At 37.5% G+C, this 27,083-nt stretch overlaps 1 protein-coding gene and 1 non-coding gene across 9 annotated transcripts in view; both read left to right on the top strand.

Annotated features, from left to right (window-relative positions):
- The window catches only part of CEP295 (centrosomal protein 295), a 43,399-nt gene that overhangs the window by 11,192 nt on the left and 5,124 nt on the right, over positions 1 to 27,083 (top strand). For 4 of the 8 annotated variants that reach the window (XM_041487157.1, XM_041487153.1, XM_041487154.1 and 1 more), the window contains 18 exons: positions 189 to 329; positions 1,376 to 1,559; positions 2,667 to 2,858; positions 3,740 to 3,964; positions 5,213 to 5,343; positions 6,810 to 7,022; positions 8,012 to 8,103; positions 8,232 to 9,300; positions 10,243 to 10,414; positions 10,557 to 10,709; positions 12,116 to 12,352; positions 17,701 to 17,807; positions 19,295 to 19,409; positions 21,013 to 21,246; positions 22,928 to 23,088; positions 23,318 to 23,474; positions 25,579 to 26,222; positions 26,873 to 27,046. In XM_041487157.1, coding sequence (XP_041343091.1) covers positions 189 to 329; positions 1,376 to 1,559; positions 2,667 to 2,858; positions 3,740 to 3,964; positions 5,213 to 5,343; positions 6,810 to 7,022; positions 8,012 to 8,103; positions 8,232 to 9,300; positions 10,243 to 10,414; positions 10,557 to 10,709; positions 12,116 to 12,352; positions 17,701 to 17,807; positions 19,295 to 19,409; positions 21,013 to 21,246; positions 22,928 to 23,088; positions 23,318 to 23,474; positions 25,579 to 26,222; positions 26,873 to 27,046 — 4,401 coding nt within the window. The remainder of the gene's footprint in view (positions 1 to 188; positions 330 to 1,375; positions 1,560 to 2,666; positions 2,859 to 3,739; positions 3,965 to 5,212; positions 5,344 to 6,809; positions 7,023 to 8,011; positions 8,104 to 8,231; positions 9,301 to 10,242; positions 10,415 to 10,556; positions 10,710 to 12,115; positions 12,353 to 17,700; positions 17,808 to 19,294; positions 19,410 to 21,012; positions 21,247 to 22,927; positions 23,089 to 23,317; positions 23,475 to 25,578; positions 26,223 to 26,872; positions 27,047 to 27,083) is intronic. The other 4 variants (XM_041487158.1, XM_041487155.1, XM_041487159.1 and 1 more) reach the window with 2 other exon arrangements.
- Positions 18,953 to 19,036, top strand: LOC121364292. Its single transcript, XR_005956843.1, has one exon. It is a non-coding gene; the product is annotated as a small nucleolar RNA U2-19 (small nucleolar RNA).

Below are 27,083 nucleotides of genomic sequence, written 5' to 3'. Positions count from 1 at the left end.
TTAATTTTTTTTCCAAAGGTAAAAAATTATTTTGGTCTTGCTTGCAAAATAGACATTCAAGGATGTTCATATGGCATTGTATGTCTTTTTTTAAGTGCTTTTGCTGCAGAATTATTAATTTATTTATTGTTACATATACTTTATACTGTCAAAGAACTTTGTGGACTAAACTACTGATTGATTGCCAGCCAGATGCTCATTTAGCTGCTGAAGAAGAAGGAAGACGTTTGGAGGAACTACACAGGGAGGCAGAGAGGGAAAGAAGAAAGCAGCTTGAAAAGGCACATATTAGAGGAAGTCATGCCTTGAAGAAGATCCAATTGGCCAAGGTAGGCAAAGCAGTTATGTCTGTTTTTAATGTCAGAACCACCACTGTTATGTAGGTTGTAGGTAGGTGATTAATAAAGGAATTACACTTACAGGAGGGAGATTGGTGGACTAAATAAAGTTTGCAGAATGTCTTTGGAAAAAAAAGTCAAAATCTGTTTGCTTGTTTTGGCATCTAGAAGGAGTGAATATCCTCTTAACTTTTGTTATCTGAATGTTTGGCCAGCTATTAACCAATAGGTAGTAGTCAAGCAAAACTTTTTTAATAGGTAATGAGTTCTGCTTTTCCACATTAGCTTTAGTTGGAATTGGTGGTTCTATACTTCAGGGGAAAATATTATTGCTAAGGAGGTAATAAAGTTTTTTTTATTTTTGAAAACTTTTCTAAGTTTTGACCCAAAGACTGATATTCTGTTAGTGTGCAAGTCTGGCAATGTTGAAATAGTTTTCTTTAAGAAACAAAAATTAAACTACTGAGAAAAGTCTTTGTACTGAGATCCGCAATCCAAAAATTTTTGTGGTCTGATAGCTTCACATGTAGTTTTGTTTGCTAGAAAAAGAAATGGGGATTTCTGGAAATATTACTAGTGCTCCTTAAATTAACAGAAAAAAGAAAAAAACCCAACAAACTTTTTTTTCTTTTTTAAATTGCTCTCACAAATACTCAGTGTGCCAAAGAGTATTTAGTTTGCATCTTAAAAAGAAGCAACTGCTGAATTACACACTAGCAAAAGTCACTTGACAAAAGAAATACTCATTTACCTTATAAAACAGGAAGTTTAATTCTCTTGAGGAAAGTTGGCCTGCAGGTGTGGAGTCTGATCCTTTATTTAGCATCACATCTCCTAGGTAGTATTGATGACTTCTTTGTCTAAAGGGCTGATACGGCCTTCTCCTGTGGGAACACTTTCTCCCTAGAAAAAGATTAACTCTGAACATTAACCAAACATCATGATAACCAAATGGAAGCATTTTGTATCAGTCTTGGTGCGTGGCTGTCTGAATGTGAATACTGAAGGTTTGTGTTATCACTTCTTCATTCTTGAAGGACAGGGAAAGACTCCTGGAAGAACTGGAGCAAATGCACGCTCAGGATCGGATGCGCAGGAGACAGGTTGTTGCCCAGATGCCACCTCAGCTTTCAGTGCCACCATACAAACGCATGGAAATAAAAGAAGAATGGCAGAGAGAACTGGAGTCTGCATTTGAAGAAATGTGCAGTGAAGACAGGAGTAAGTTCTTTGTTGGAGGTTGCTGAATCTGGTACCCAGTAAAGGAGAGGCTGCTGCAGCTGCCTCTTCCCAGGTGCAGCTGGTAGCGAGGCTGTGTGTGTGTATTCATAGTTGGCATGCACACAGACAGCCTTGCAGGGCACATCCAGGCCAGCAGGAAAAATACAACACTCACATTAAGTACAAACAGTACAAATGGCCTCTTTCTGTTTACTGCTCTGGCTGACCAACATAAAGACGTTTTGTGGGATGTATATCTGTTATGTGGTATGGATCCCTCCAGTAGTTGATCTTAGAGACACTCAGTCTATCCAGGAGTTGTCTTCTGTATCCCAGGTCTCTATCTGCTACACTACAGATCCTCCTCAGGTCTTAGACATCCAGTCTCGTGTCCAGTGATGCTGGAGCCTGGAGCCTTAGAGTTACCTCTCATACTCAAGTATGTACTCAAATGCACATGTGCTCAAATATGTGCTGTGGCTCACTTTAGACACTTGCACTTACCTGGTAGCTGGCTCTTGACCCTTAGTCTTCCCAGTTCTTGCTGCTGGGCATGTGAACCCCCAAGATCTGCTGCTCCACTCCAGTTGTTACTGCACAGACCCAGCTGGACATGTGTGCGTATGGTCAGACATGCACATCCTATGGATTCCTGTGGGAACTGACCTTATATACTGTCTACCCAGTAGCTGACCCTGGATCCTCTTGTAGTCTTAGAGATGCACACACATGTGCTGGCAGGTTTCTTAGGATCCCTTCCTCTCCTCTGCAGCTGGTTTGAATGCTTGAATCTCCTGATCCCTCTCCTAGACAGCTTGTAGGCCCCCTGGCCTCTGCAGTACCCAGCCCAGGCTTGCAGCTGCCTGGTGCGTAGCTCCTAAGCCTCTTACCATTCTTGCTAGCTAGTCTGGCTTGTGATTTGCTAGCCACTGCATGCTGATAGTCGTACCCACCTGAATGCACTCATTATGGCCTCTGAAAAAAAAAAAGCTGGATTGAATTTGTTGTGAAATAACCTATGGGGATTTGTGTGTGAGTGTAGTCTTGCAATGTTGTTTGATTTGTATTTCAAATGGTCATTTTATTTCATTGTGCTCTTTTAATTAGACATGAAAGAAGACCTGATTCTGCAGTTTGAGCCACAACCTTTGCCAGCCCCTTCTGACACAGCTCAAGATAATGATCTTGATATCTCCTTGGAGCATGAATCTGCTTGTGACACTCAACCAGAGCTTCCTTGTGATGCTCAACAAGAATCAGGACATGTGATAGAAGAGGAGGTCCCTAATGAAGCAGAAAGTAAAACTTCTAAACTGCATATTTAAATTAAACTTTTTCATTTTATATTAGAAAATATTAGTCTAGTACATCAAATAAGTTTTAGTAATAAGTTAAATGCCTTAAGTAGTAAAACTTCTTAATGTGTGTAAAATAATTCTGTACAATTTGGTTTATGTTTAGCATAGAGGATAATACCCTAATGATTATTAATTTAAAAATGAAAATGTGTCTTCTTTTTCTGATATGCTTCAGTTCATTAGTATGCTGAGAATAACTTTCAGTTGTAAGAACTACACTGTTAGTAGCCATAATTACTCCTGTGTACTTTGTATAAATTATGGATTGATGCTGATGTGTGAACTTAGGATTTTGAGATATTTCAAAGCTGAAGCTTTATAGTCTGCTTATTGTGTGTCTTTTATATTCAGATTTGTGGTTGAGCTGCTGCATATTGTGAGTAGGCTGGAATGGATGCACGAGTATCCTGTTTGCCTGTGGCATGTCCACCCTGTCCACAGGGTCGTGTGATGTGAGCCAGAAGTGTCTCCATGAGCTTTGCTGCTTGGCTAAGCACTTCTGCATCCCTTGGGTGGCACAGTCTGGTGTTTGGACTGTGGTGCATTGTGTTGATAGAAAGCAGAGGGCAGGTGTGGGGATAGTACTGCATATTTCTGCTACAGATTGGCTATAAAACACTGCATCCAGCTTAGTTCTCCTTTCATAGCTTGCAGAGACAAGTTACTGCTTTTCTCTTGCAGGTAAGAGAAAATTTTGCTAAGATTTAAAAAATACACCTAAGCTATTTGTCCAGCTCTGTAAGCAATAAAAAAAAATAATGTTTTTTTATGATACAAAGGTATTTATTACCCAAAACTCTTAACAGTATCTATTCTTTATAGGGCATGAAGAAGGAAAAACTTGCCAACCTCGATCAAAACTTGCCTTAAAGAAACTGTTGAACAAAATTAGAAGCCAAAAAGAGGAATGGACATCAAAAAGTGAGAAAGAGAGTCAAAGTGAATTTGAAACTATTGAATCAGGCACAATTGCTAGTGAAAAGAGACCATTATGTGATTTGGAACTTAACAAGGAGCAGCAGAAAAATACAGTGTCTGAAGCCAAAGGTATATACTTGCATCAAAGTTTGTTGTGTAGGAGCAAAAAGACTTGTACGGGGGGATTGTGACAGTGACTGTGACAAAACTGTTTAATGAGCTTTCAGTGTTAAATATTTTGTCACACTGAATGGAAGTACAGTTTCCTGTCTGTGCCCACAAGGCATTGTGGATTTGTTGAAACCACAAATAGGAGAGGTTTTTTGCTCTTATGTCCATCTTGTCCGTTAAGATCTTGAAGAGAACAGATGTCCAAAATACCTTTCTCTTTTAAATCTCACTTAAATTGTTGTCACACTTGATATTGCTGTACTTCAATGGATGTTTGCCTCCAGGGATAGAATTGTCAGTGCAGGATTCAGCATTGAAGTTCTGTACCTGTTGAACTGGAAAAGCTGCTTTCTTTGGAGATTCATAGCTATAAATGCCCAAGACAAGCATAAGCTGATGAGTGGAGTTTTTTTCTGCTTTTAGGCACCATTCCGAAAAACCTTTTTGCAAAATTGTAATTTATAGCAGTTAGACACTGCAATTTGTTTGATAGCCAAATCATCTTGGGGTTACTTCCCACGTCTGTCCTTGGTGCCCTTCTGGTTGGGCTAATGCTGAATTGATGACCTTGTATGTAGAATGGGATTTCTGAAGTTTTCAAGTGATCAAGTTGTGGCATGTGGTTTTGGGTTTTTTGCTTTTGGGTTATTTGTTTTCATATGGTGCTTGTTTTTTTAAACACGATAAAGTGATTTAGTTCCATCATGTACATGGCTATGCCAGCATAATGCCTGGGGACTGGAGAGTGCAGCATGAGTGAAACCATGCCTTGGGGAAAATGTGCTGCTATTTGAAGTTAACAGTACAGGATTGAGGCTTGCTTTTTGTGCAATAGCCAAATGTTAGAACATTTGCCCAGTATTGCCAGTTTTAGACCAACTTTGTTCCAAGAGGTTAATGTGGCTTTTGATTCTTCAGGATGATATTGCTCTTGGCCTCCCAAGTAATATTAGAAGTAATTTTCAGTCCCATTGAAGCTGGGATATTACTGTGTATTCAAGAAAGACACACAAAAAAAGGGCTATTAAATACTTATATAATATAAAAACAATATTTTCGAGCTTATGGAGACAGAGTAGTAGGATATAGATCTTTTCAAGAGCAGCTTATGCACTTTGTTTAGAGGTATTGGGAGACTGTAAAGCAAGATGTAAAGAAGATCCAAGGTTCACTCTGACTGCAATTACAGTAACATGTATATTTTAGACTCTATGAAAATGTTGGAAAATACAGTTGCAGATGAAAAGTCAGTTCTAATCCATCCTCAAGAACAAGCAGCTAAAATCAGAACGGAAGAGGCAGCTAAAATAATAATGGAAGAGGAGAGACAGAAGTGGGTAAGTGTTTGTATTTATTCTTACCTCAGTTGTGGTGTAAAAAAAAGATTTACACAAGATTTAAAAATATTTTAGGTTATACAGCAGCTATAGGCACTCTTAACATTTGAACTTTTACTGTAACATTTTCTGTATTTCTCAAAAGTGTTGAAGCTTGTAGCTGGAATTTAGAATAGAGTGGAAACCCCCAGTTTCTTCAAATCTAACAGGTGCTGTAGGCAAGGGTAGTCATGGTTAAATGAAAATCCCAGTTGTAAATTAATACTTTTGTTTTATAAAGGGAGGGTATAGTCAGCAATACATAACTCTGAAAACTTTATTTACCCTGTGTAATAATGTAGGAAAGTCTGTGGGATTGTGTTTAGAGTGGAACCTTAAGTAATTTTTTTTTTTGTTACCTAGGAAGCAAATGCAGAAAGTTTTTTGTATCTCTAGGAATGCTATATTTATTATATTTAGAAAATAATACCTTTATACATTATTTCATTATATCTATTGCGTATTGTGGTTCACTGTATTTTAATTTTTGTTGTATCCCTAGAGACCTACCAGCTGTTACGTGGTGGTTACCAGTTTTTTAGAAGAAGTTGAATTTTGGGTCTATGTGCAGCCTTCAGTTGTAGATTTTAAGTTCAGATATCAAGGAAATAAAAATTCGCCAAAATAGTAATATTTAAAAAAAACCAACAAGCAACAGATTCTTTATGAAAGCGTGGCTACTTTCTTAAACCTTCATTTCCTCCCGCTTTGCACCTGGCCAGGTGTACGTAGTTCTGTGTCCACATTAACTGTTCTCAGGTCCAGCATTTTCTCAGGTTGCTTTCCTGACATCCCCATTCAGACTGTTATTAAAGGCTGTTGTCCACTTCATCTTTGCCAGTACTTGGAAATTTTTCTTTGCTTCCATTCTAAAAGCAGATATGCGGTTGCTAGGTGTGGATCTAAGTGAATTGTGGCTGATGGGTATATGGAAAGAGAATAAAAATAAACAGACTACTTCAGAGGTTTATGGAGTGCTCTCAAAATGGTTATACGTTAGCTATTTCAGAAGCTTTTGTGAAGCTTGAATTCATGTTTAGATGTACAGCTGTACTCTGATGAAAAACTGAGTAAAATGCAAAATGGATTTTTCAAGTAACTTCAGGAGAAGGACTTCTTTTGCAGTCTTTGGAAAATGATAACATATCTTGAATGATTTTATCCATTTTATTAAATTGAGAACAGATAATAATGCAATAATAAATGGACTCAGGGATTGTTAGAAACATTGAGCTAGTAAAATAAAGTTATTCCTGTAGACTTTGGAACTGCTTTTAAAGGCCTGTTACAATTTGGAAATACCTGTCACCAGCAATAGAATTTCTTCTGTAATTTGGAACAAAAGTTTGTGTGTGGTGGTGTGTGTGAGCAGTCTGATTTCTTTGTCATTCGGTTCTATAGATTCCCCCTCATTTTTCTTTTGATAGAATGAGGAAATAGAGAAGCAGAAACAGGAGCAGCTGGCCTTGATTAAAAAAATTGAGGAGGAGAAAGCTCTTTTGGAGGCTGATTATCTGAAGATCCAAATGCAGACATGTTTGGAGCAGGCTAAGAAAAAAAAGGAAGAGGAAGAGCAAAGTCAGCTGGTGCAAAGCCACAGTCTCCATTCCACAGATCAGCAGAACCAAATGGAAGATGAGGTGAATAATTATGGAAAATTGTGTGTAGGTTTTTTTTACTATTATAATAAAAATAAAGAATGCCATTTACCAATTTTGAACTATATCAATTAAGACATTTTTTATTTTTTAGGCTGTGAGTTAGAAATTTGTACGTATGAAAACTTCTTTTTTCTAATGTATAAGCTTCTGGTTTTTAATCAAGAGGATGGTTGGGCGCTGGAACAGCTCCCAGAGAAGTGGTCAAAGCACCAAGCTTCTCTTGAGTTCAAGAGAGTTTGGACAGTGCTCTCAGATACATACTGTGACTCTTGGGGATGGTCCTGTGCAAAGTCCAGGAACTGGACTTTGATGACCTTGTGGGTCCCTTTCAACTCAGATATTCTGTGATTTTGTGGTTGTGACTTTTGCTGTTGTATTGTCTCTCTATGGTTCAAGGGGAAGCCTTGATAATAATACCTGTTAGTAAAACTGGTTATAGTCACATAATGATTGTGCATATAGACATAACCTTTTTCAAGAAGGTAAAAAAATCATAGTGAGAGAAAAAAGACAAAAATCTGCCTCTGTCTTTGTTTAAATTTCAAACAGCTGCTTAAAGAAGAGAAATTTATGGAGGATGTTGAAGGAAAGTAATCTTTTTATGTATAAAATCTTGCTTCATTTGCACAACCGGTTTTCTTTTGAGAGCCTGATTACCTTGGAAATGCAGCTACATTGGCTCATTGCTCCCTGAGTTTGCAGGGTATATTTACCTCTTTAGGCTGAGCTGCTGTAAGCACCATTGGTTTCAATGCTGTGTGCAGAGAGGCTGTAGCTGTGGGCCATCTGTTCTAGAATCTCCTTTAGCTTCATTGCCTCAGGCTGAAATCTCACACACTTCAAACATGGTGGTACCCAGCAGCTCCTGTAAACTTAGGTGCAAGATCATACAGCTTAAGGTTGATGCCATAATAGTTTTCTGTGAGTTAGTTGTATATGTTGTATATGTATTATTTTATTTTGATTAGACTGGAAAGGTATCAGAAACCAGGAGTCCAGGAGAAGACAGTCATAGACAGATGATACGTAATTTTCAACAACGCCTTCTGCAGCAAAAAAGGCAAGTGTCTTTATGAATGCAAAGTGTCTTTATGGAATGCCTGTTCAAAGTAATTTGAATTGCCTTGATTATTGAAATTGCTGTTTCTTTTTGCACTGCTTTGAAAAGATTGTTTTCGTTCTGTTCAGGTTGCACAAACAAACCATTGAAGAAGCTAGAACGACTTTGCAGGAGTATCAGAATACGCTGAGGCAAAGGTACTTGTCTGCTTCTGAAATACCTCTGAGCACAAGGGAAACAAAACCCATTAGTTTAGAGCCTGTCTCAGAGCCACCCCTACAGATGCAAGGAGCACAGCCAACACAGTACCAGGCACCAGAACAAGTTCATGCCCAAGAGTATGTGCGGTCATTACCTGTGTTTTCAGGAGCAATGGGTATGTTGGAAAAACCATCTTCACAGAAGCAGCAGGAGCAAGTGCATAATATTTGTCCTGGAAAATCAGTGCAGTTTTCAGAAGCATCAGAATTGAAGCATGGAGGGTTTCACTTGCCCTGTGACTGTCCTTCACAGGAACAAGTGGGAATATTTGAAACTGCCAATAATCACCTCAGAGAACTATTCCAATCCCATTTACCATCAGGGTCAGTCAGGAAGGAAGTGACTGCAGTAAGAACACACCCAGAAGCACACCAACAACACTTTAGATTTGTGTTGCCTGCAGAAAGTTCCTCTGAGTCTTCAGAAACAGTACACTCTAAAGAGTTACCTCAGAAGATATCTAACTATCCAAACAAGACAGAAGCTGGAGAACAGCATCCATTTAAGACATCCCTCATGCCAGCCACAAAGAGATCAGCCTTGGCTGATGCTTTAGCCTATCAGCAGGGATCTGTAGAGAGCAGCAGCAAAACAAGCCCTGATCAACCTCTCAAGTTTTCTGAACCCACAATTCTAGCACTTGAAGAATCTAAAGCCCAGGGAGTTGAGGAATTCCCAGTATCAAAAGCAGGAGATGCATCTTTGTTAAATTATTCTGGTATACTGAGCTTAAGGGACAGAGTGTTGGCCTCATCAGAAAGCATCCAAGCTCAGCAAAAGTATTTGAAAGAATTGCAAGAGCAGCTAGATGCACAAAGAGAAGCTCTTCTTTCTAAACAGAGAATACAAGAAAGACTACTTTTACAGAAGCAAGATAAATTGAAGGAACAGATGCAGAGACAGCAACAGGCTTTGAAAGATCTTCTAAACAAGCAGGTAAGCTTTACATACACTTTGCATGGGTAATCATCAGTAGGTGACCAAACCTACAAGTCAGTGCTACAGTGTACCCCATGGAGTGTTGATAGTTTTAGGTGATTTCCCATAACGAAAATTTTAGTTAGGACTTGGGATTTGTAATCAGTGCTTTTCCTCTGTAAAGCTCCAAGAGCAGTTTTAATAAGTCTAACAGAAATACTGTGAAGGTCTGTGCTTGGCTTCTGAACATAGTGCCTGTTGAAATTGTTGGCTGAAATACCTTTAGGTAGAATAGTCTTCATATCTGTAAATGCACCTCTATGTGTAAAGCAGCCCTTATATTAAAAATATACATACGTAATACCTGAAAGGATATCATAAGCATCTTGAATAAATCATTTTTAAAGCTTGTCTTTTTGTGTGAAATTGGTTTGGCTGCTGCAGTCTTGAGTTGTAATTTGCTTGTTTCTCAGTAACAGAAGAAAAATCCAAGTTTATTTTCGAGCTTATAAAGAGCCTCCTTTTGCCTTTCCTTGTGTTTTTTGGTTTCTTTCTTTAATAGAAGCCATCTTAGAAGAATAACTGTTCCCTGTAGTTCCTGTCTTTTGATTTTGCAGTTTCCAAGCAGCTAAAATTCTTGAATTCAGGAGCTGAAAAACTGAAAGCAGACTTTTTGGGAATTGTTCTTGTTAAAAATGATGAGTACTCTGATCTAATCTCAAAGGCCTTGAAAATGTAACTAATTGTGTTTCAGCACATGATGTTTGTAGAGCTCAGTAAAATACCTCTATGTCCAAATGTTTTTGTGAGCTAAGCAGATCTGTCTGGTATCCTGCATAATTGAAGTACTTTCTCAATGTACTCAGTATTGTCCTGCATGGAATAAACACAAGAGAAAATGCTCTTCTGATAAATGAGTATAAATACAATCTTATATAAAACTGCTTCCCCCCTTCTCAGGTGAGACATATGTGCCCAAATGAAGAAATGACGGAGGCACAAAAGCCTGTCAGGATTAAGAGAACTGACTTCTTCCAAGTCTCAGAAAACTACCAGCAAGAGAATTGTGCCAGGAATAAATTTCACGGGAGTGAAACAATTTCACGGTGCATTGGCCCAGTTGAGCAAACTGGTAAGGCTGTTATGGTGTTCTTCATTATAATTTTTATTGCTTTACAGCTGAGATGGAGTTCTCTTCCATCTCTCCAAGTTAATTTGAAGAGTGTGTGTGTTTGTACACATATTATTACAACGTAGTAAACTTTGTTTTACAGAACAAGCTGAGAAAGTTCTCTGTAGAGAGCAGAAATGGAGATCTTCCAAACCACCAGTGACAAAAGTCAAGTTAGGGCTTGGTTTGGAACAACATGAACTTAGTGTTATACCAGAGGTAGACACACCGAAGAGTTGCAGCCTCTCCTTGGCAGGTAATGTATAAAGTATAAGTGCTGTTATGAGTAATAGATAGGAGGAATATAATCTTTTCTGAAGAATGTTTGAGATTTTTAGGAAATTATAGTTGATACTGTTGCCTTTCTTAAATTATAACTTATACTGGCAAAGTTGTAGTTCAGAAAAGTTTTCTTCTGTGAGTGTCTGTCTAGAAAAACACAATTTAAACAAAATTTAAACACCAGAAAAAGAAAATTGAGTTACTCCATGACCTGAGCTCCCTGTTGATATTTCTTTTGGGCAGGATTTGTGTTAATAAGTAGTTGTACAGTAACTCCAAAGAAAAGTTGGTAGATTTTGTTTAAAGGTTTACTTTTTGATTATACCAAGAAAGTGACTGTGAAATCTTTCAAGTAAGGTGTTAGTATCAAGTTTCTACAAAAACTTTTAGACCATCTTTTTAAGTTGTTTTTTCTAGTTAAAAAAACACTCATTGCAAAAATTTGGAGAGCAGTAAAAATTTTATGAATATATTTGTTACAGTCTGCTGGCTATGCTTTGCAATTCTCTGTAAGGAATATTATTTAACAGGTACCACAAATTCATGTTTTCTAAAGGTAAACATTTAATTTCTAGTTACAGTGCCTCTTTACATCTAAAATGTAATACATATGTAATACATATTTTACAAAGCTTTTTATGTTGTGTTCTTAAAAAGGCTCAGCAGAACAATGTGAGTAATTACAGGCCAGTCAGGCTGGCATTCCTTGCAAAATAATGAAACAGCTGATACAGGGCATCCTTCAATTAAAGAAAAATAATTAATGCTAGTCAGCATCAGTTTATGCAGAAGAATTCTTGTTGGACTGATTTGATATCTTGATTAGATAGCAAGTTCTGTTGGGGAAGGTTTTGATGTAAGAATATATTTAGGTTCTCCAAAGCACTTGGCTTAGTAACTTAACACTTAGCTGTATAATACTATTATGATCCATAGGTGATTAATTCTTATATTATCAAACCATTGGTAATGGTTGGTAGTAAAAACTTTTATTGGATTGGGTGGCCAGAAAGGGCTGTTTTGTGGGCTGGATTGTAGAGAAAGAAATCTTTAAACCACAGCAGAGAAGTTGTATTGCCTCTGGATCTGGAGAAGTTACTGCAAGTTTTCTTGGATTTGCTGTGTGAAAAAATTTGTTTGAGATTTTTTTGAAGAAATACTTTGGTGGAGTTAGGAATTAGTTTTTGAGAAGTCTATGACCTGTATAATCTTTAAGCTTCTGTGGTACGTATGTATAATGTGTAATGATGTGATATGGCTAAATTCATTAAAATGGAGACCATACAAATTCAGCAGTTTATTTCTGTAGAATAGAATGTGCATCTTAATGTTCCTCATGAAGTGCAAAACACTTCCTTTTTCTACCTAAACTTCTTACAGGTGTTTTAAATTCAGGTAAAACAGATGATGGTACTGGAGAAACTTCTCAGATTTCAACCTCTGGGGAATTTGCATGTGTGAAACATCACAGTCATGCTCTTCGTGAAATTGCTTTTCCCTCGGGCATAACAAACTATGAAGGAAAAGCCTCCAATGGAAGTCCAAGGCAAAGTAGTCCATCAGGAAGATTATTACAAGAGTTGCTGAAGATGGCTGCTGAAACTTCATGTGATTCAGGTGAGGAAATCCTCTCCCTTCAAGAACACCATTCAGCCATTCAGCATTGGTGATTTTGCTGCTCTTTATTTGTAGAATATGATCTGTTAAAGAACATGCAGGGTTATTTAATGCTATTGAATTTTGAATGTAAAAAAGTGTGTTTCAAGAAGCACTCGTTTCAGAATGAATGAGTTTTTACCTATTGGGTTTTTTGTGATCCGTTACCATTCTGGTAACAAGTCCACATTGCAGGACACTTCGTTGCTGGTCAACAGTTTCTTGTCTGGGGCATGTGCTTTTGACCTGTAACCTTTAGAATTGTAAAGGTTTGTAGGTATTCCAGGTGGGAACTTAATTTGGGCAGACCGCTGGTGTTCTGGATTCAGTACCCAGTGATTCTTGTATTGATACAAAGGAAATCAGTGCTTAACAAGACCTCTGGAGTGTTAATGTGTTGATGTAGACGTCCACTGAAAGATCAGTGTGCATAAGAAATTACTTAAAAATATGGTTGAGATAAAAAATAGAAAGCTGGAGTCATCGTCAGCTCAAAAACACTTTGAAAGAATCATGTCTTAGGTGTGACAGACACAAAAATTGAGAATTGTAGAATATTTCAAATTTAAAGACGTATAAGGTTCATAGAGTCTGACTCCCTGCTTCTCCCAGGATTACCTAAAACTAAACCACTGCCCAGTGCTCCTTGAACTTTGATGGCCTTAGTGCTATGATCACTTCCCTGGGGAATGTGTCCCAATGACCAACCACCCTCTCAGTGAAAAATGTTTTGCTAATGTCCAGTATGAGCTTGCCCTAATGCAGCTTCATTCATTCCTTGTGTCCTGTTGCCTTGTTTAGTGCCAGGTAATTATTTTGTATCTGCAATTTCTATTTAATTAGGAAGTTGTAAGCTCACAGTGCATTAGCCTTGACTATCAGCTTGTGAGATTAACAGAATGCTAGAGCTGAGCCAGACACCTGGCATTCTCAAGTAGCTGTGACAGCTCTCCTGTCTAGGAAAGGTCTGTGCATAGCCAGTATTCAAGAGAGGTCCATTCTGCTTTGACCTTTTCTACTAGCCATCATAGGCTTTTCACATGCTCCACTGAATATGTCAAAAGGAGCAGCAGTGTAATACTGTAAGGACTGCTTTAGCTCTATTCATGTCTGTCTCTGAGGAGCTTTTATTGAACAAGAACATCTTTGAGGATAGGCCATGTTCATAGGTGGCAGAGTTATTCTGATTCCATCAAATAAAACAAGTTGTTTTGATTATCAAGAAAAAAGTTTTTTGTTAGAAAGTTTTGTGAATGTTCAAAATAATTTTGTTACAGGGACATTGAAACCTACTAAGCATATTAGGGTAGCTTGACTGGCTTTATAAAAGAAAAAAGATAACTAGTTTGTAAAACATTCATTAAAGCAATTTGAAGCTTATTACAGTACAGTTTTCAGTATCCATCTAAAATATTATTGGAGCTGCAGAGGAGTTCTCAGAAACTTGGCAGCTTTCATATGCCTGTTGTTACAAGCAATACAACTATGTAGTATGTGTCTCCTGGTTTTGCCAGAAATTTCATCACTGGCCCTAAGCTTTAATTTTTCATTTCATTTGCATTGAGACATCATTTCCAATTCAATCGAATTTCCTTGGAATTGGAGTTGTTTTGAATAAGTACATATAAGCTCATTTTCCTTCAGCTGTTTCTTTATTTCTCAGAATGCCCCTTTTGAAGTATATCTATCTTTGAACTTAAATTATCATGAAAACATTTTGTCTTTTAACAATATTTGAAGAAAAGACTTGTATTTTTCTGAGTAAGTTGTAGAACCGTTGCTAGAGCAGCTGTTACCAAATTAATATATCTTGGTGTAGTGCTTTTTTACATTATAGACTATTGTATATGAACAATGCAGTAGTTTATATAAGAGGATTAGGAAACTTTATGTGAACGTCTACATTAAAAGGAAAAACCCCAAAGCTTTCTGTGATTATATGTTTAAGAGGATTGCCCTCTTGAGCAGATCAGCAACTAAAAGTGCCAGCAATAATCTTGAAAACATGTAGGCTGTGAGGCTCTCTCTGGTACTTTCAGTAACTAGCGTGGTATTTCAGCAAGAAAATCTACAGTCCCTTGCACTTTAAATACAGAGTTTCTGAAGGGAAAATTTAAGGTTCATTTTAGGTTGTTGCTTATGGTTTTTTTTTTATTTTATTTGGTTTTTAAATATTTTTTGCTAGTTGATTCTTACCAGAACATGTTTGCATTTTTTTCATGTTTTCAAGATGTAATTTTATCTCTACAGGTAAGAGCAATTGAGTGCTTTGTGTGATCCTTGACCTTGTTCTTTGAAGTAATGTTCTTGCTGGTTTGAACCTTTGACCAAATAATAGAAGTCTTTAAAACTTAGGAGTTATACTGCTTTCATGACTACAGAACCACTAGATGAGTACAAATCCCTAGTCACTGCTTACATGCTTTTTCAAATCAGAAATAAAAGATGAAAAGAGGAAGTTGGTAAGTCTGCTTTTTACATGCAGATGTATTATCAACAGAGGTGAGTTTCCTTTGATAGGAGAGTTGCCTTGGGTAACAGGCAGTTTTTTTGAAAAGTCTGTAGTAAGCTGCCTGTATAATTTGTCTCTCAAATTTCAAGGCAGCCATGTCTGTAAAATGGGTCTTAAGGACTGCTTGTGGTTAGGGGGGGATGAACTCCTGTGCTCAGTACTGAGTGGTTGCAAGTGCTACTGACCAGCTGGTTGCAGCCAGAGGACAAGTAACTGCTGAAGTAATGTTGCATTGAGTGCCACCAGTCAGTCTAAAATCTGAGTTGCTCTTTTACACGTCACTGATGCATTGATAGGATGAGTTGGGAACTTTGGACACTTGATGTTCTTTCCAATCCTGTTTGGTTAGAATGGGCCAATAGAATTCAAACTGTTAATAGGGAATTGCAGAGTAACCCTGCAGATGAGACAGGCATTTTGATAGGATAAACCTGATTTCCTTAGGAAGTCAGCCTGCAAGCAGTGACTAGGTTTGATACATACACCTCTTCCATGGTGTTCCTTGAGGGCACATCAGCAGGCTTGTCTCACTGTATATCTCCAGTGGTTCCCTTGAGCAGTGTTCCAGATGTGATTATCTTCATGTGTTGCTACTCTGTACAGGGATGTTATTCTAAGCATGGCTTTATTTTGTGATCCAGGCTGACCTAAGATTTCAGTTTATCTTTAGTAGTCACAAATAGTTGTCTATAATTTGGCATTTCAACAGACTGTCTTTTCCATTACCAGTTTAGCTTTTGTTTGTTTCTTTGTTTGTCTACATGGCTGGATTTGGACTAATCCCTGTCTTAACGGAGTGGTTACATTTTCTGTCATTCGTCTTTCAAATTGCACCCTAAAATAGTTGTTGCTGTTTTACTGCCATTCCTCCTGGGGAAAAAAAGTAGCATTTGGGATATTATAGATTCGGCTTTTAAATACAAATTCTTTGTGACATTGTGGTGGCCAGAAAATTAAAACATTAAAGTCCCATGTCAATGTCAGGATGCTGTAAGGAACAAGAACCTTGCACTGTTATTTTAGAGGAGGGAGAGAAGACTGAAAAACCTTCTTTTATGAATCACCAAATACAGGATTTTTACAGATATTAATATAATAAAGTCATGGGATATGGGCATGGATTTTTAATTAAATAATTTGGTTTATAGCATGAAATTGGTACTGTTCATCCCTGGTATTAATATCACAAGAACAGTGCAGGTCATTCCAGTTCAGTAATAAAATATTTGTAACACAGCTGTCCACAGAATTTATATACAAGAGATTATTAAATGCTTGAATCTCATCTCTAGTGTATCCTGATTTACTGCCTGTCATGGTGATATTCTAGAGAAAATAAAGTATCTCTAATGTTGATGGAATGGTATCAAGAAATGGAGAATTATGTGGTAGTTTGTTCCAGCATTTACTTTTTTATTACATTTTAAAATAAACAGTCTATTTCTCGTTTCTGAATGTCTGACAGCCATTTCTAGACTGTGCTTCTTGCTATTACTTTAAGTTTAGCAATCTTTTGTGCTATGCATTTTTTTCTCCTATGGAGATTTAAATAGCAATTGATTAGATGATTGCAGTTTTCATGCTTCTTCGAGGAATTTTTTTGAAGGCCTTACTTATTCCCACAATCCTCTGTCTCCTGTATCTTGCTCCAAGGAAGAGTGAGCTGAGTATGTGATCTCTAATAAACATGTTTTAGATGTATTTTCATTCATGTTTTGTACTTTCTCCTAGATGTCTACTGGGTAATAGTGGCTGTAAGAAATCTTGGATTTTTTTTTTTCTCTCCCTGAAATGAGTTTCAAAATGTTTCATATTTATTGAGAACACAATCTTTATTATTGTCATATCATATCAATCCATCACTGCTGTTGCTTTACAGAGGAAACATCTCCCTTTTTTTATAGTATGAATTAGAACAACCAGAGTTTGCCATCTGGTAAGAAGCTGAGCTTCAGCATATACAAAATACAAACCAGTGTTAGGATTCAGAAAAAGTTAGATCTGCCTAAGTAGAGAGTCTTGTAAAAGCTGGGGATTTGAAATGTCTGTCATTAGCAGCCTTTTTAGAATTGAGAGAAAACATGCCTACTTCACCTGTGTTTAATTTCAGTTTCATACTTAGTATTTATTTCTTGAAAACTATACTGGAAATAAGAATATGTATTTGTTTGTGACAGTTAATTTATTATCATAGAATTGGTAAACTTTGAAGGTGCTTATCAGTACTGAATGTAGAAATTGCATTTTTGAGTGCTGCTGTGGTGATCTTTTTTGCACAGATACTGATCTTACTTAATGTGTAGAGCTTTATGGCAAAAGTGACTCAGTTCTGTGGTATTAGTCATGCTTTAGTTAAGCAATTCAGTTCTTCTGGTTTCTCTGATTCACTTAGAATGTCTGCTTTTCTTTGTAATCACTGTAATGGTAGATTGTGAAGGATTCCTCCACTCCAGTGAAATTATTGTGAAACTGTTATATATATGAAATATATGTGAAACTGGCAAAGCTATGTTTCATTCTGCTAAGGCAAAACATGAATTTTGAGCTCTTCCTGCCTGCTCTGTGGTAGGTAGAAATTACAGGAAGGTGTGTCAAGGACCACAGGTCGCTGATGAAATTGGTGATATGGTGCAGCAAAAACCGTTGTGTAGGTGAAAGTGGTTAAGGACGGGCAGAATCAGTGCCCGAAGAGTGAGGCCAGCAGCAGTGGGGTGTTACTGCCCTCTGCTGTGCATTGCTCACTAGGAACTCGAAAATAGCTTTTGTTCCTTATTGCTTCTGTTACTTTTGTCTTCAGCCCAGTCCCAGGATTCTCAAGTGTCTCAAGATTCACCACTCGTCGCTACTGAAGGTGGAGAGAGACTTAGAACAAGTTCTGGACCATCATTCAGGCTTGATAATACGGTTGGTCATAACAAAATAATCATATAACTCTTTATTTTGTGATGTAATCTGTTTTTCTCATATTGGGTGACTAAGAGTAGGTGCACTATTCTAGATGCAGCAGCAAAACAAGCAGCAAGTAAAGAGGTAACCACTGTGATGCATCTTCTGGCTCTGTTCCTGTTCATACAGCATGGGATGCTGTTGCTTCTCAGTCAGGGCTTACACTCAGCTTGCTGAGACTCCTTTTTTACAGTGCTGCTCCCCAGGCAGGCCCAGCTGGGACTGGTGCTCTGCCTTTGTCCTTCCCAGGTGCTGGACTTTGCCCTTGCTGAATTCATACCATTCCTGTAGAGGCAGCCTCAGAGGTCCTTCTGGATACCAGCACTGCTGTTCAGTGCATGGGATGCTCTTCCTGCCTTTATGTGTCTGCAAATCTGATAAAAGTGTGGTGTCACCTCCTCTGGGTCATTGCCAAAGACAGAGCCCTGTGTACTTGTTCCCCACCTCCACAGAGTGTGTAACCCTTCAGTCACTGACTTCTGAGCCTGATTATCCAGCCAGGTTTTTACCCTTCTTACTGTCCATCCATCCAGGTTGCAACATCCAAACTGGGATCGTAGAATATTGTGGGAGTGTTAAAAGCCTTGCCAAAACCAGCACCAGCGTCCCTCCTTTCGCTCCCTCAAAGATTCCATAATTTTGGTAGCAGATTAAAACAGTATTTAAAACATTCTGTGTATGACGTAGATATATAAATGTACCTTGGGATGTAAATGTTCTGCATGTGTGTGTTAAATACACATATATACATATATATATTTATAGTAGTACGTAATGAGAAATGTAGCAGAAGGGTTTCCTAGATTTTTTTTTAATTAGGGCACATTTTAAGTCAGCGTTTGGGAAGAATTGTTCACATCTAATTCTTCAAAATTTTGAAGTACAAGAACCCTCAATATGCGCTTTCTAACTTTGTAGAGCTTACCTTAAAATTGAAGAAGATAATGCTTTAGAAGGTTTTGTATATTTTAGTTTACTTTCATAGAATTAGATTTTAAGTCTCCTGTATGCAAAAAGCTCAATATTGGAAGTACTTGTAAAGTTCATGAGTTTTCAATGTTTTGCATGTATGTCCCTCTGAGATCCACAATTCAACTGAAGTGGGTCTGTGATGAGAAATAGCCAAATCTGACCACCAGAAGATAAAACAATCTTCCAGGTGCCATGATTTGTATGCAGTTCTGAGAGGCTTTATATGAGAGTGAGTGTGTGTATGTGTGTGTGTATGAGAGACACAGAGCGGGGAGGGGGCTGTTGGGGGGTGATGTTCCTGGGACATGGGGTGTGAATGTGTTGTACTGAGCAAGGATGAATCTATATTTGCCTGACTGTGCAAAACATGAAGGCTCCTACACTTGAACTGAGCTCAGAATAAAATGTGTGGGTTTAAAGCTTTACTTCTGAACATGTGAATACATGGTCATAGGTGTGTTACTTTATCCTAGGAAGTGCCAGGTTCAGAGGCTTCCATGCAACGAATACCCTGTGATGGAACTTCAACAGTTTCCACTGGCACCTTTTCAACCAGTGAAATGTTGAATGCAAGCCCCCTTGACACCGGTTAGTGTTCAGGTTTTGTTGTTCTTGTAAAAGTAAAATTGTGGTTTAATTTTATGGCAGAACGCGTCTAACTCGCCCGACATAAGTTCTTCTGAAATAAGCTTATGTCAAACTTCACCGAAGGTTGATTAATACATCTTACAGAGTTGAGTATAACCAGTCTGTTTTCTTAGGTGCTCATGATTTTTTACTTTTATGATAATTTGATATTATTATACATCTGCTTTGGCAAAGGATATTTTGAGTTTTATTATGCAACTGTAATGCTAGCAGCTTTCAAGTGGCAATTTTTGTTTAAAAATCATCTTCAAATGATACACTGATAAAAGTTTTCTAATCGGTATATATATCATGGGTTATTGCAGAGCTATGATTGTCTTGCTGTTAAGAGACTTGTTCCAGTATCTGCTTGTCACCACAGTAATTCTTAATGACTTATTTGTGAAAATATCATTTGAATGCCATAGTGACTTTTAATAATTTTCTGGGAAATACGTGTTCTTACTATTTTTTGTCTGTAGTCTGCCTCTTGATGTTAGTTTTTCATAAAATTAAAAACAATTCCTTTATAATAGATACATAAGTGCTCTTGACATTATTACTTGTGAACATGGGAGTTTGAAATTGGTTAGTGACCCATGGATTTACTTACTTTGAGGCTTAATATTGAGTTATTCTGACATGCATGTGATTTCTTAAGAAACATACGTATATGTGTTATTCCATGCTTGTAAATCAGTTTTTGAAGATTACAGTTTTTACAGCCTGAGATTTCAATGGGTAAAATTTCATTAGAGTTCATAACATGAGGGTTAAATTTTATTTTAACCCTAATGTTTCAAACAGATGTTATTTTGAGTAGTAAACCTTATAACTCAAGTGACACATCTGTGTTTTATTGATGTAAGAAAGCTAAAGCTTTCATTTCTAAGAAAATTTTATTGTAATTTTTCTTCTCTATTCTTTTTTTAGTTGTGAAAGAAAAATACCAGAAGTTTTCATGAAGAAAAATACCAGAAGTTATTTGACTAAATAAATTTTTCAAGTCTAGCTGTGTCTTCACCATACACTCAGTGCTTAGTAATGACCTTTCCTGGTAGCTTTGTGCAGTTCTTCTGTAAGCTTGTGGATAAAGAAGGGTTAGTGTACTGTTTAGGAACATGATTTTGGTTGTCTTGATCCCTTGGATTTCTAGTGTTGGTGTAACGCAATTTCTGTTTGATCATGAATAAAACTACTGTGGGGTGTCATGAAGATATTCAAGATCACATGAAAGGATTGACGCATTTATATGCAGTAGATGGTAAAGATGTGCTAGGTAGCATAAAATAGCAGTATTGATTCTTTTCTGATTTTATTTCATTATTTCCTAAGTCTACATGCTGTAAAAGTGCTATGTACTGACTGCTCCCTAATTGGATATTAGCAACTTTTGTTTGTGAAAATGTGTGGTAAGGTTTGTAGGAGCGTTGACAGGAGACAATTAAAGAAACAAAACCCCAGAACTCTTTATGAATACTTCAGGATACTAAGCACTGTCTTTTCAAATTATAATGTCAGTAGCTTGTATGCAAAACTGTGAACATCTAACTTACTATTTCAGGATTGTCTTCTGATAGTAAAGAAGATGGAATTTTGAGAGAAACAGGAAGCCACCCTCGGAACTCCCCACTTCCTTTTACCTTGCAGCGGAGGCAAGAGAATTTGTCTGGAGCATCTGAAAGTCAGTTGTCTGAAGGAGAGATGTGCTTTTATAAAGAAAACCAGATACAGCAGATCTTGGGGAGATCTACTGGGAACTTGAGCTCTTGCTCAGAAGACAATACACATTTGCAAGGTATTCATTATTTTATAGCATTTTTGTGCTGCTCTCTGATCATACAGAATGAAGAGCTTGCTCTGTGTTAGGCATTGGTCTGTATTATTTACATTCCATTTACATTTTAAAGTCAGTAAGGATTCTGCATGCAAGAATTCAATACTTTGTTGTTCTTGGAGCTTGGTGTTAGATATATGTTCACAAAGATTATCTAGTGCAGAAAAAAAAGGACTGACAAGGTCTCTGTCAATTCTGTGCAGCTTCCTGCCACTGTGGCTGGGGTGCTGGCTACCTGTGCCATTTTTGTCATTTCTTTATGCACAGCTTTCACTTCAGGAGGGTAGAGAAATACTATATAATACTTCATTGTTCACAGCGGGGTCACATTGTTGGTGAAACTCTGACTGGCTGGCTGGTGGGAGTTTTATGCTCTCTAGAAAAATGTAGCAATTCAAAATGTAGAAAATTAAGTACGTCATTATTAGCTATCATGAAGATTTAATTTAAATCACTTCTTCCTGGAATGTTTGAAAACCTCAAATCATATAATTATAGATTAATCTAGACCTGGAAGAACCTTCTAGTTATGTGACCCATTGTTGGTGAAACTCTGACTGGCTGGCTGGTGGGAGTTTTATGCTCTCTAGAAAAATGTAGCAATTCAAAATGTAGAAAATTAAGTACATCATTATTAGCTATCATGAATTGATAGCTAATAATGACGCAAATTCTCCTTCCTGCTCACAGCAGAGCCAGCTTAGACCCACCAAGCAACATTTTAATAACTTTCTTCTTTTCTTGTTTTTTTTTTTTTCTTTTTTCTTCTTTTCTTGCATGTTCAAGGAGACTGCATTTTCTTTCAACTGACAGAGGACAGATTCAGATTAAATACTAGGATGAAATCAATCATAGTGAGGGTGTTGAGGCACTGGTACAGGTTGCCCAGATAAGTTGTGGATGCCCCATCCCTGCAAGTGTTCAAGGCCAGTTGGATGGGGCTTTGAGTAACTGGTCAAGTGGAAGGTGTCCCATAGCAGGGGCTGGATGCCCCATCCCTGCAAGTGTTCAAGGCCAGGTTGGATGGAAGTGTCCCATAGCAAGGGATTTGGAACTAGATGATCTTTAAGGTCCCTTCCAACCCAGACCATTCTAGGATTCTCTGTACTGTACCTCTTCAGAGTTAGTAGACAGTTGACATTTTTTGTACCACTTCCCTCACACTCCAGTTCCTCTTTTAAGATTGAAAAAGTTCAGTTACTTAGCTGCTCTTAGAACATCATGTGCTACATCCATCCTCTAATCATCCTTGTAGCTCTTCAGTGGTCTTGTTTTGTTGTGAGTTTTGTACTGAGAAACCCACACTACTTCTGAGGCAGTCTCATAAGAGCTGAACAGAAAGCTTAAAGACTTCACCTTTTAATTTAAAGAATAATAAAATTGAATCAGGGTAGCATTTTCTTACTGCTTTTTATAGCTGCATTGTGTCAGAGTCAAAGAATTGGATGCTGTAAATATTTATTTTTCAGCTGGTAGTTGTATACCTGCAGAATTCTATAGGCTTTATTTATTGTATGTAGAAACAGTTCATGATATATCCATTGTTTGGGGGTTTGGGGTGGGTTTTTTTGTTTGTTTTTATTTTGGTTTTGGGGGTGTGGGTGATGTTTGTTTATTTTTAAAATAACATTTTCTCTTATAGCTCTAGCAACTGAACTCTGTTTTCCTGAAATGGAGGGACCTTTTCCAAACTTCCATCACCAGATCTTTCAGCCTTTGGAACCAAGTGTTGACTTTGATACATCATCATCCTCATCCTGTTCTCAATACAGAATTTCCCAACACAGTAAAGAATTTATCAAGGTACTGCAGAAAAAACTGTGGTGGAGGAAGTGCTTTGGCTGAAGATTTTTTAAGATTTAAATGCATAATCCCTACACTATTTAGAAAAAAACACAGTTATTTTTTATATATGTAGATTGCTGGTTGTAGCAGAAACATGACCCAAAAATCAAAAACTACCTTTTTCTTTTTTGTCCTTCATATTTCTGAGAAAATTAATCTGAAATCAAAATTTTTTTTATGCCACTAGATTTCGGAATTTTTAACAGGAAGTCCAGATGTGTCTACATTTCTAGAAGAGGAAAACTCTGGTCTGAATGGACAAAGAAGCAGTCTTCCTTCTAGTCTTGAAACAAGTGGGCAAAACATTTCATCAGAAGGATTGGTTAGGGAAAACGTTACTCCAGGTATGTTCAGTGTAGTTTTCAAAATCAGCTTTGTGCCAGTGTATAAATACCAGCCCTTAATGTGGGTTTGAAATGGGGACAGATCTCGCTTCTCTGAGCCCTGCTTTGAAATGTCTTAACTCCACTGCACTCTCACACACAGTCTCCTCCACCACCTTTAATGGTAGAATTCCTGAATTTTTAAAGTTCATTTCTTAAGCAGTTATGACTGTGATACAAAAGCAAACCAGGTATTCAAGTCACTGTAATGGATATTGTGTTACTTATTCCTTCTGTGGTGATTTGGTTGGCAAAGAAATACCAACTCTGGCTGAAACTGTCCTTTTTCAAGTTAGTGTTAATGTATATCCATTACTTTATAAGTTTGAGTAAGGTAAGGAGGTTCCAAAAATTGATTAAAATTTTGTTCATGTGTTAGAGTCTCTCTGAACTGAGTAATTTGTCTTTTACATAGACTGTGTTCTTCAAGAAACAATTCCACTTTCCCACTGTTAAGTCACAGCAGAATTCTGCACACTGTGATACCTGGTTTGATTACAGAACTGCCTTAGGTCTCTACAGAATAAAGTGGAGGACACGACAGCAACTTTTGAGCTACAGTATTATAATTAATTTAGTGGATTGGAAGTCTGTGATTTCGTTAACTGCACCTTATAGCAGGAAAAATATTTTGTGATATTTTGCAGTTTAAATTAAATTAACTTGATATTTCATGTAATTCTAAATTCTAAAAATTCCAAATGCAGGTAGTAGTAATCTAAATATTTCTGGAGCAAGAATCAGCGTTTCAGTGTTTCCAGATGCTCCAGGAAAAAGCTGAACAGTAACAAGAAGTGTATATAATTACACAAAAATCAAGTAATAGATGTAGTTATAATGTAAATGTTACTGGTCAGTTATATTTGTGACTTGCAAAGTAATAAAAAATGCTAGAAGAGGTTGACACTCCAAGGTGTTGTGATTGATCACAGCAAATAGGATTTAGGAAGCTCCATTCTAACTTCAAACCACTCTGTTTCTAAATTGCTTTAGACAGAATCTTTGTGGTTTAACTGCAAAATCTTCCCATCTCTTAAGTGTTTTTATAATCCCAAACCAATTATTGTTGTGCTTTAAAAAGAGGGGAAAAATAACATAAGGAACAGGCTAAGCAAGTAAAAACTATTTGGGATTGATTGTTCAAGAAAGGCTGATCTGCAAGTGCATCATCCAGGGAATTTTCTGTTGATGGCTGATGTCGCAGTGTAATTCTCCCCTCCCCATTATTGTCAGCTGTTTATCAGCAGACAATATTCTTTATACATGTAAAACTAGATATTTTCTCTGTATCAAAGAATGCAAAAAAATGTCTAAAGGAAATGGAAACCATTAAAGTTTTCTGTGGCACTTTGCATGTGTATAAAAAGCCTGGTGATAGCACAATGCTGAAGTCTGTGTAACTGATTTCAGCAAACTTAGGACAAAAAAAAAGTGATTTAAACAACACTGTTGTCTGTTTGGCACATGCTGTTCTGCTGAAATGCCTCCCCAATAATTAATGTTGATACCCATTCTTTCTCTTTGCCCAACCTCTTCTGGGGAAAAATAGTATCTTGACTTCTATGCTCAGATAAAGAAAGATAATTTAGGGTGCAGTAGTGTACCTTGTATGAACAGTAGTCTCTGTTCCAGTTTGAATGTCGCTTTCTACTTTGAAGATTTTCTACCCAAGTGTAGTGGTGTTTTGGATCATTTCCTTTCTGGTTTAGAGACTTTGTTGCAGGCCCAAAAGAGACTCAGAGGACTTCCATTTACAGAGTATAAGCTGTAAAATGTTCTGGCTTCCAATGTAGTTATGTCAGCACCATCACAAAGTCCATCCCTAAACATACTCTAAAAGCAGCAAGAAGTGTTGTTTCTTGAAGTTTTGTGTACTGTGATGGAATAATTTTCTGTAATGTTAATGGCATTATGTTTGAGGAAACTAGCAGTCTTTTAAACAAAATGTTCCCTTTTTACTAGACTTCTTGTTACACATTACTGAAAAGTCTTCTTATAGAGCGACTTAAAGTGGAAATTCTGTTTTGCTAGCAAGAAGTTTGACTTCTGACACTTTTTGAAACAGGGTCTGAAGAATCTTTTCACCCACTGCAATTAGACTGTACTCTGAGTGATGACTGTCAGAATGCTGATCAGCCAGGGGATATGAACATTGTGTCACAGAGACCTTTTGAACAAACCCCTGGAATTAAAAACAGAGGCAATGAGAGCTGTATTACACCTGCAAGTGGATATGAAGAGCTGTCAAGAAGTATGGGATGTATTAATCTCCAGTGTTCAGCGGAAGATCTGCAGAATGAAAGTCTGATTCACCTGGAAAAGCCAAAATCATTTTATCAACTAGATCCCGTACCAGTTACAATGGATGAATCTTTCCCTCAGCAGTTAGTAAAAGAGACTGTGTCTTCTGAAAAATTTCCTTTGGAGGCACTTGATAAGAAGAAGGACGTGAAGCTTCCTGAAAAATCAGTTCCTGTAGATGAAGTAAATAAAGCTGTGGAGCTGCGTTCTCAGTGCAATGTGGATATAAAGGAGCCAGACCAAAGCTTTCCAGAAGGACAAGAATCTCTGAGGATTCTCAGAGAAACCAACTTGGAAGACTCAGACATGAGTTTGCACACTGTTGTACAGCAGAACAGTTCTTTATTCCAAGGACATGAAAAACATTCTCATGCTGTGCCCAGAAGCTCATGTCATGTTCCAGTCTGGGTGAGTTGAACAGATTTCCAAAAGCAGGGGTTTTGTTGTTGCACAAAGTGCGTTAGACCTTTAGTATCTGAAAGCTTGGCAAGTGTTGATTTTTCAATTCTAGTTCCTGTTTCCTGGAGTTTTGCCCTACTACTTCTTCCAGATCCTAGCACTGAGATAATTAGCAGTAGTTTAAATGAGCTGAGTTCCCACAATGGTTGGAGGAGCTGCAGCATCCCTACTGCATCTCCTTCTCTTAGCACCAAGTGATAGAGCTCAGCTGGGTTACGTGGCATGGGGGCCTCACTGAACAGCCCCTGGCTCCTTTTGGAAGCCTGAAGGAGGTAAATAAATTAACCAAAGCATAAGCAAACTTAAAGAAATAGCGTTGATGTAGCTTTAAAAAAAAAGTTTTCCCCAGAATTAAGTAATTTAAACTTGTGGAGAGGGGGAGTTTTTATTTATTTGGTTGCTTTGGGTTATTTGTTTCAGTTTTTTGAATTCTGATATACAAATGTTCTTTCTGTATTTCATTTACTGCCTGGGGCAGGTTTTCTTTTTTCTGTATGTTAAATGAGCTTCCTTTTTCTGACAACAGTTGTTGCTATTGCTGAAAATACTGGGTTTTTACTTTTTTTCCTTACTGATATCTTCATTAATTTATTTTCTAGGAGACTGAGTCAGGGCATGGTATTATGGAAGAACCTGAGCTCACTCTGATAAGCTCCAATGACATCAGTATTGTAGAATCAGACATTGAACATCCTAACCAAGAGAAAACTAAGGAGGATGCGATGCAGAACTCAGCATGTGTGGATCAGTCTGAATGTAATGTTTATCCTGAGGTGAGCATTATCTAATGTGATTCTGGTTTGAACTTAG

Source organism: Pyrgilauda ruficollis, unplaced genomic scaffold (assembly GCF_017590135.1).
Source record: "Pyrgilauda ruficollis isolate IOZ18807 unplaced genomic scaffold, ASM1759013v1 scaffold8, whole genome shotgun sequence".
Taxonomy (NCBI): Eukaryota; Metazoa; Chordata; class Aves; order Passeriformes; family Passeridae; genus Pyrgilauda; species Pyrgilauda ruficollis.
The sequence above is the reverse complement of the archived record's forward strand: the minus strand, read 5'-3'. Positions and strand labels throughout refer to the sequence as shown.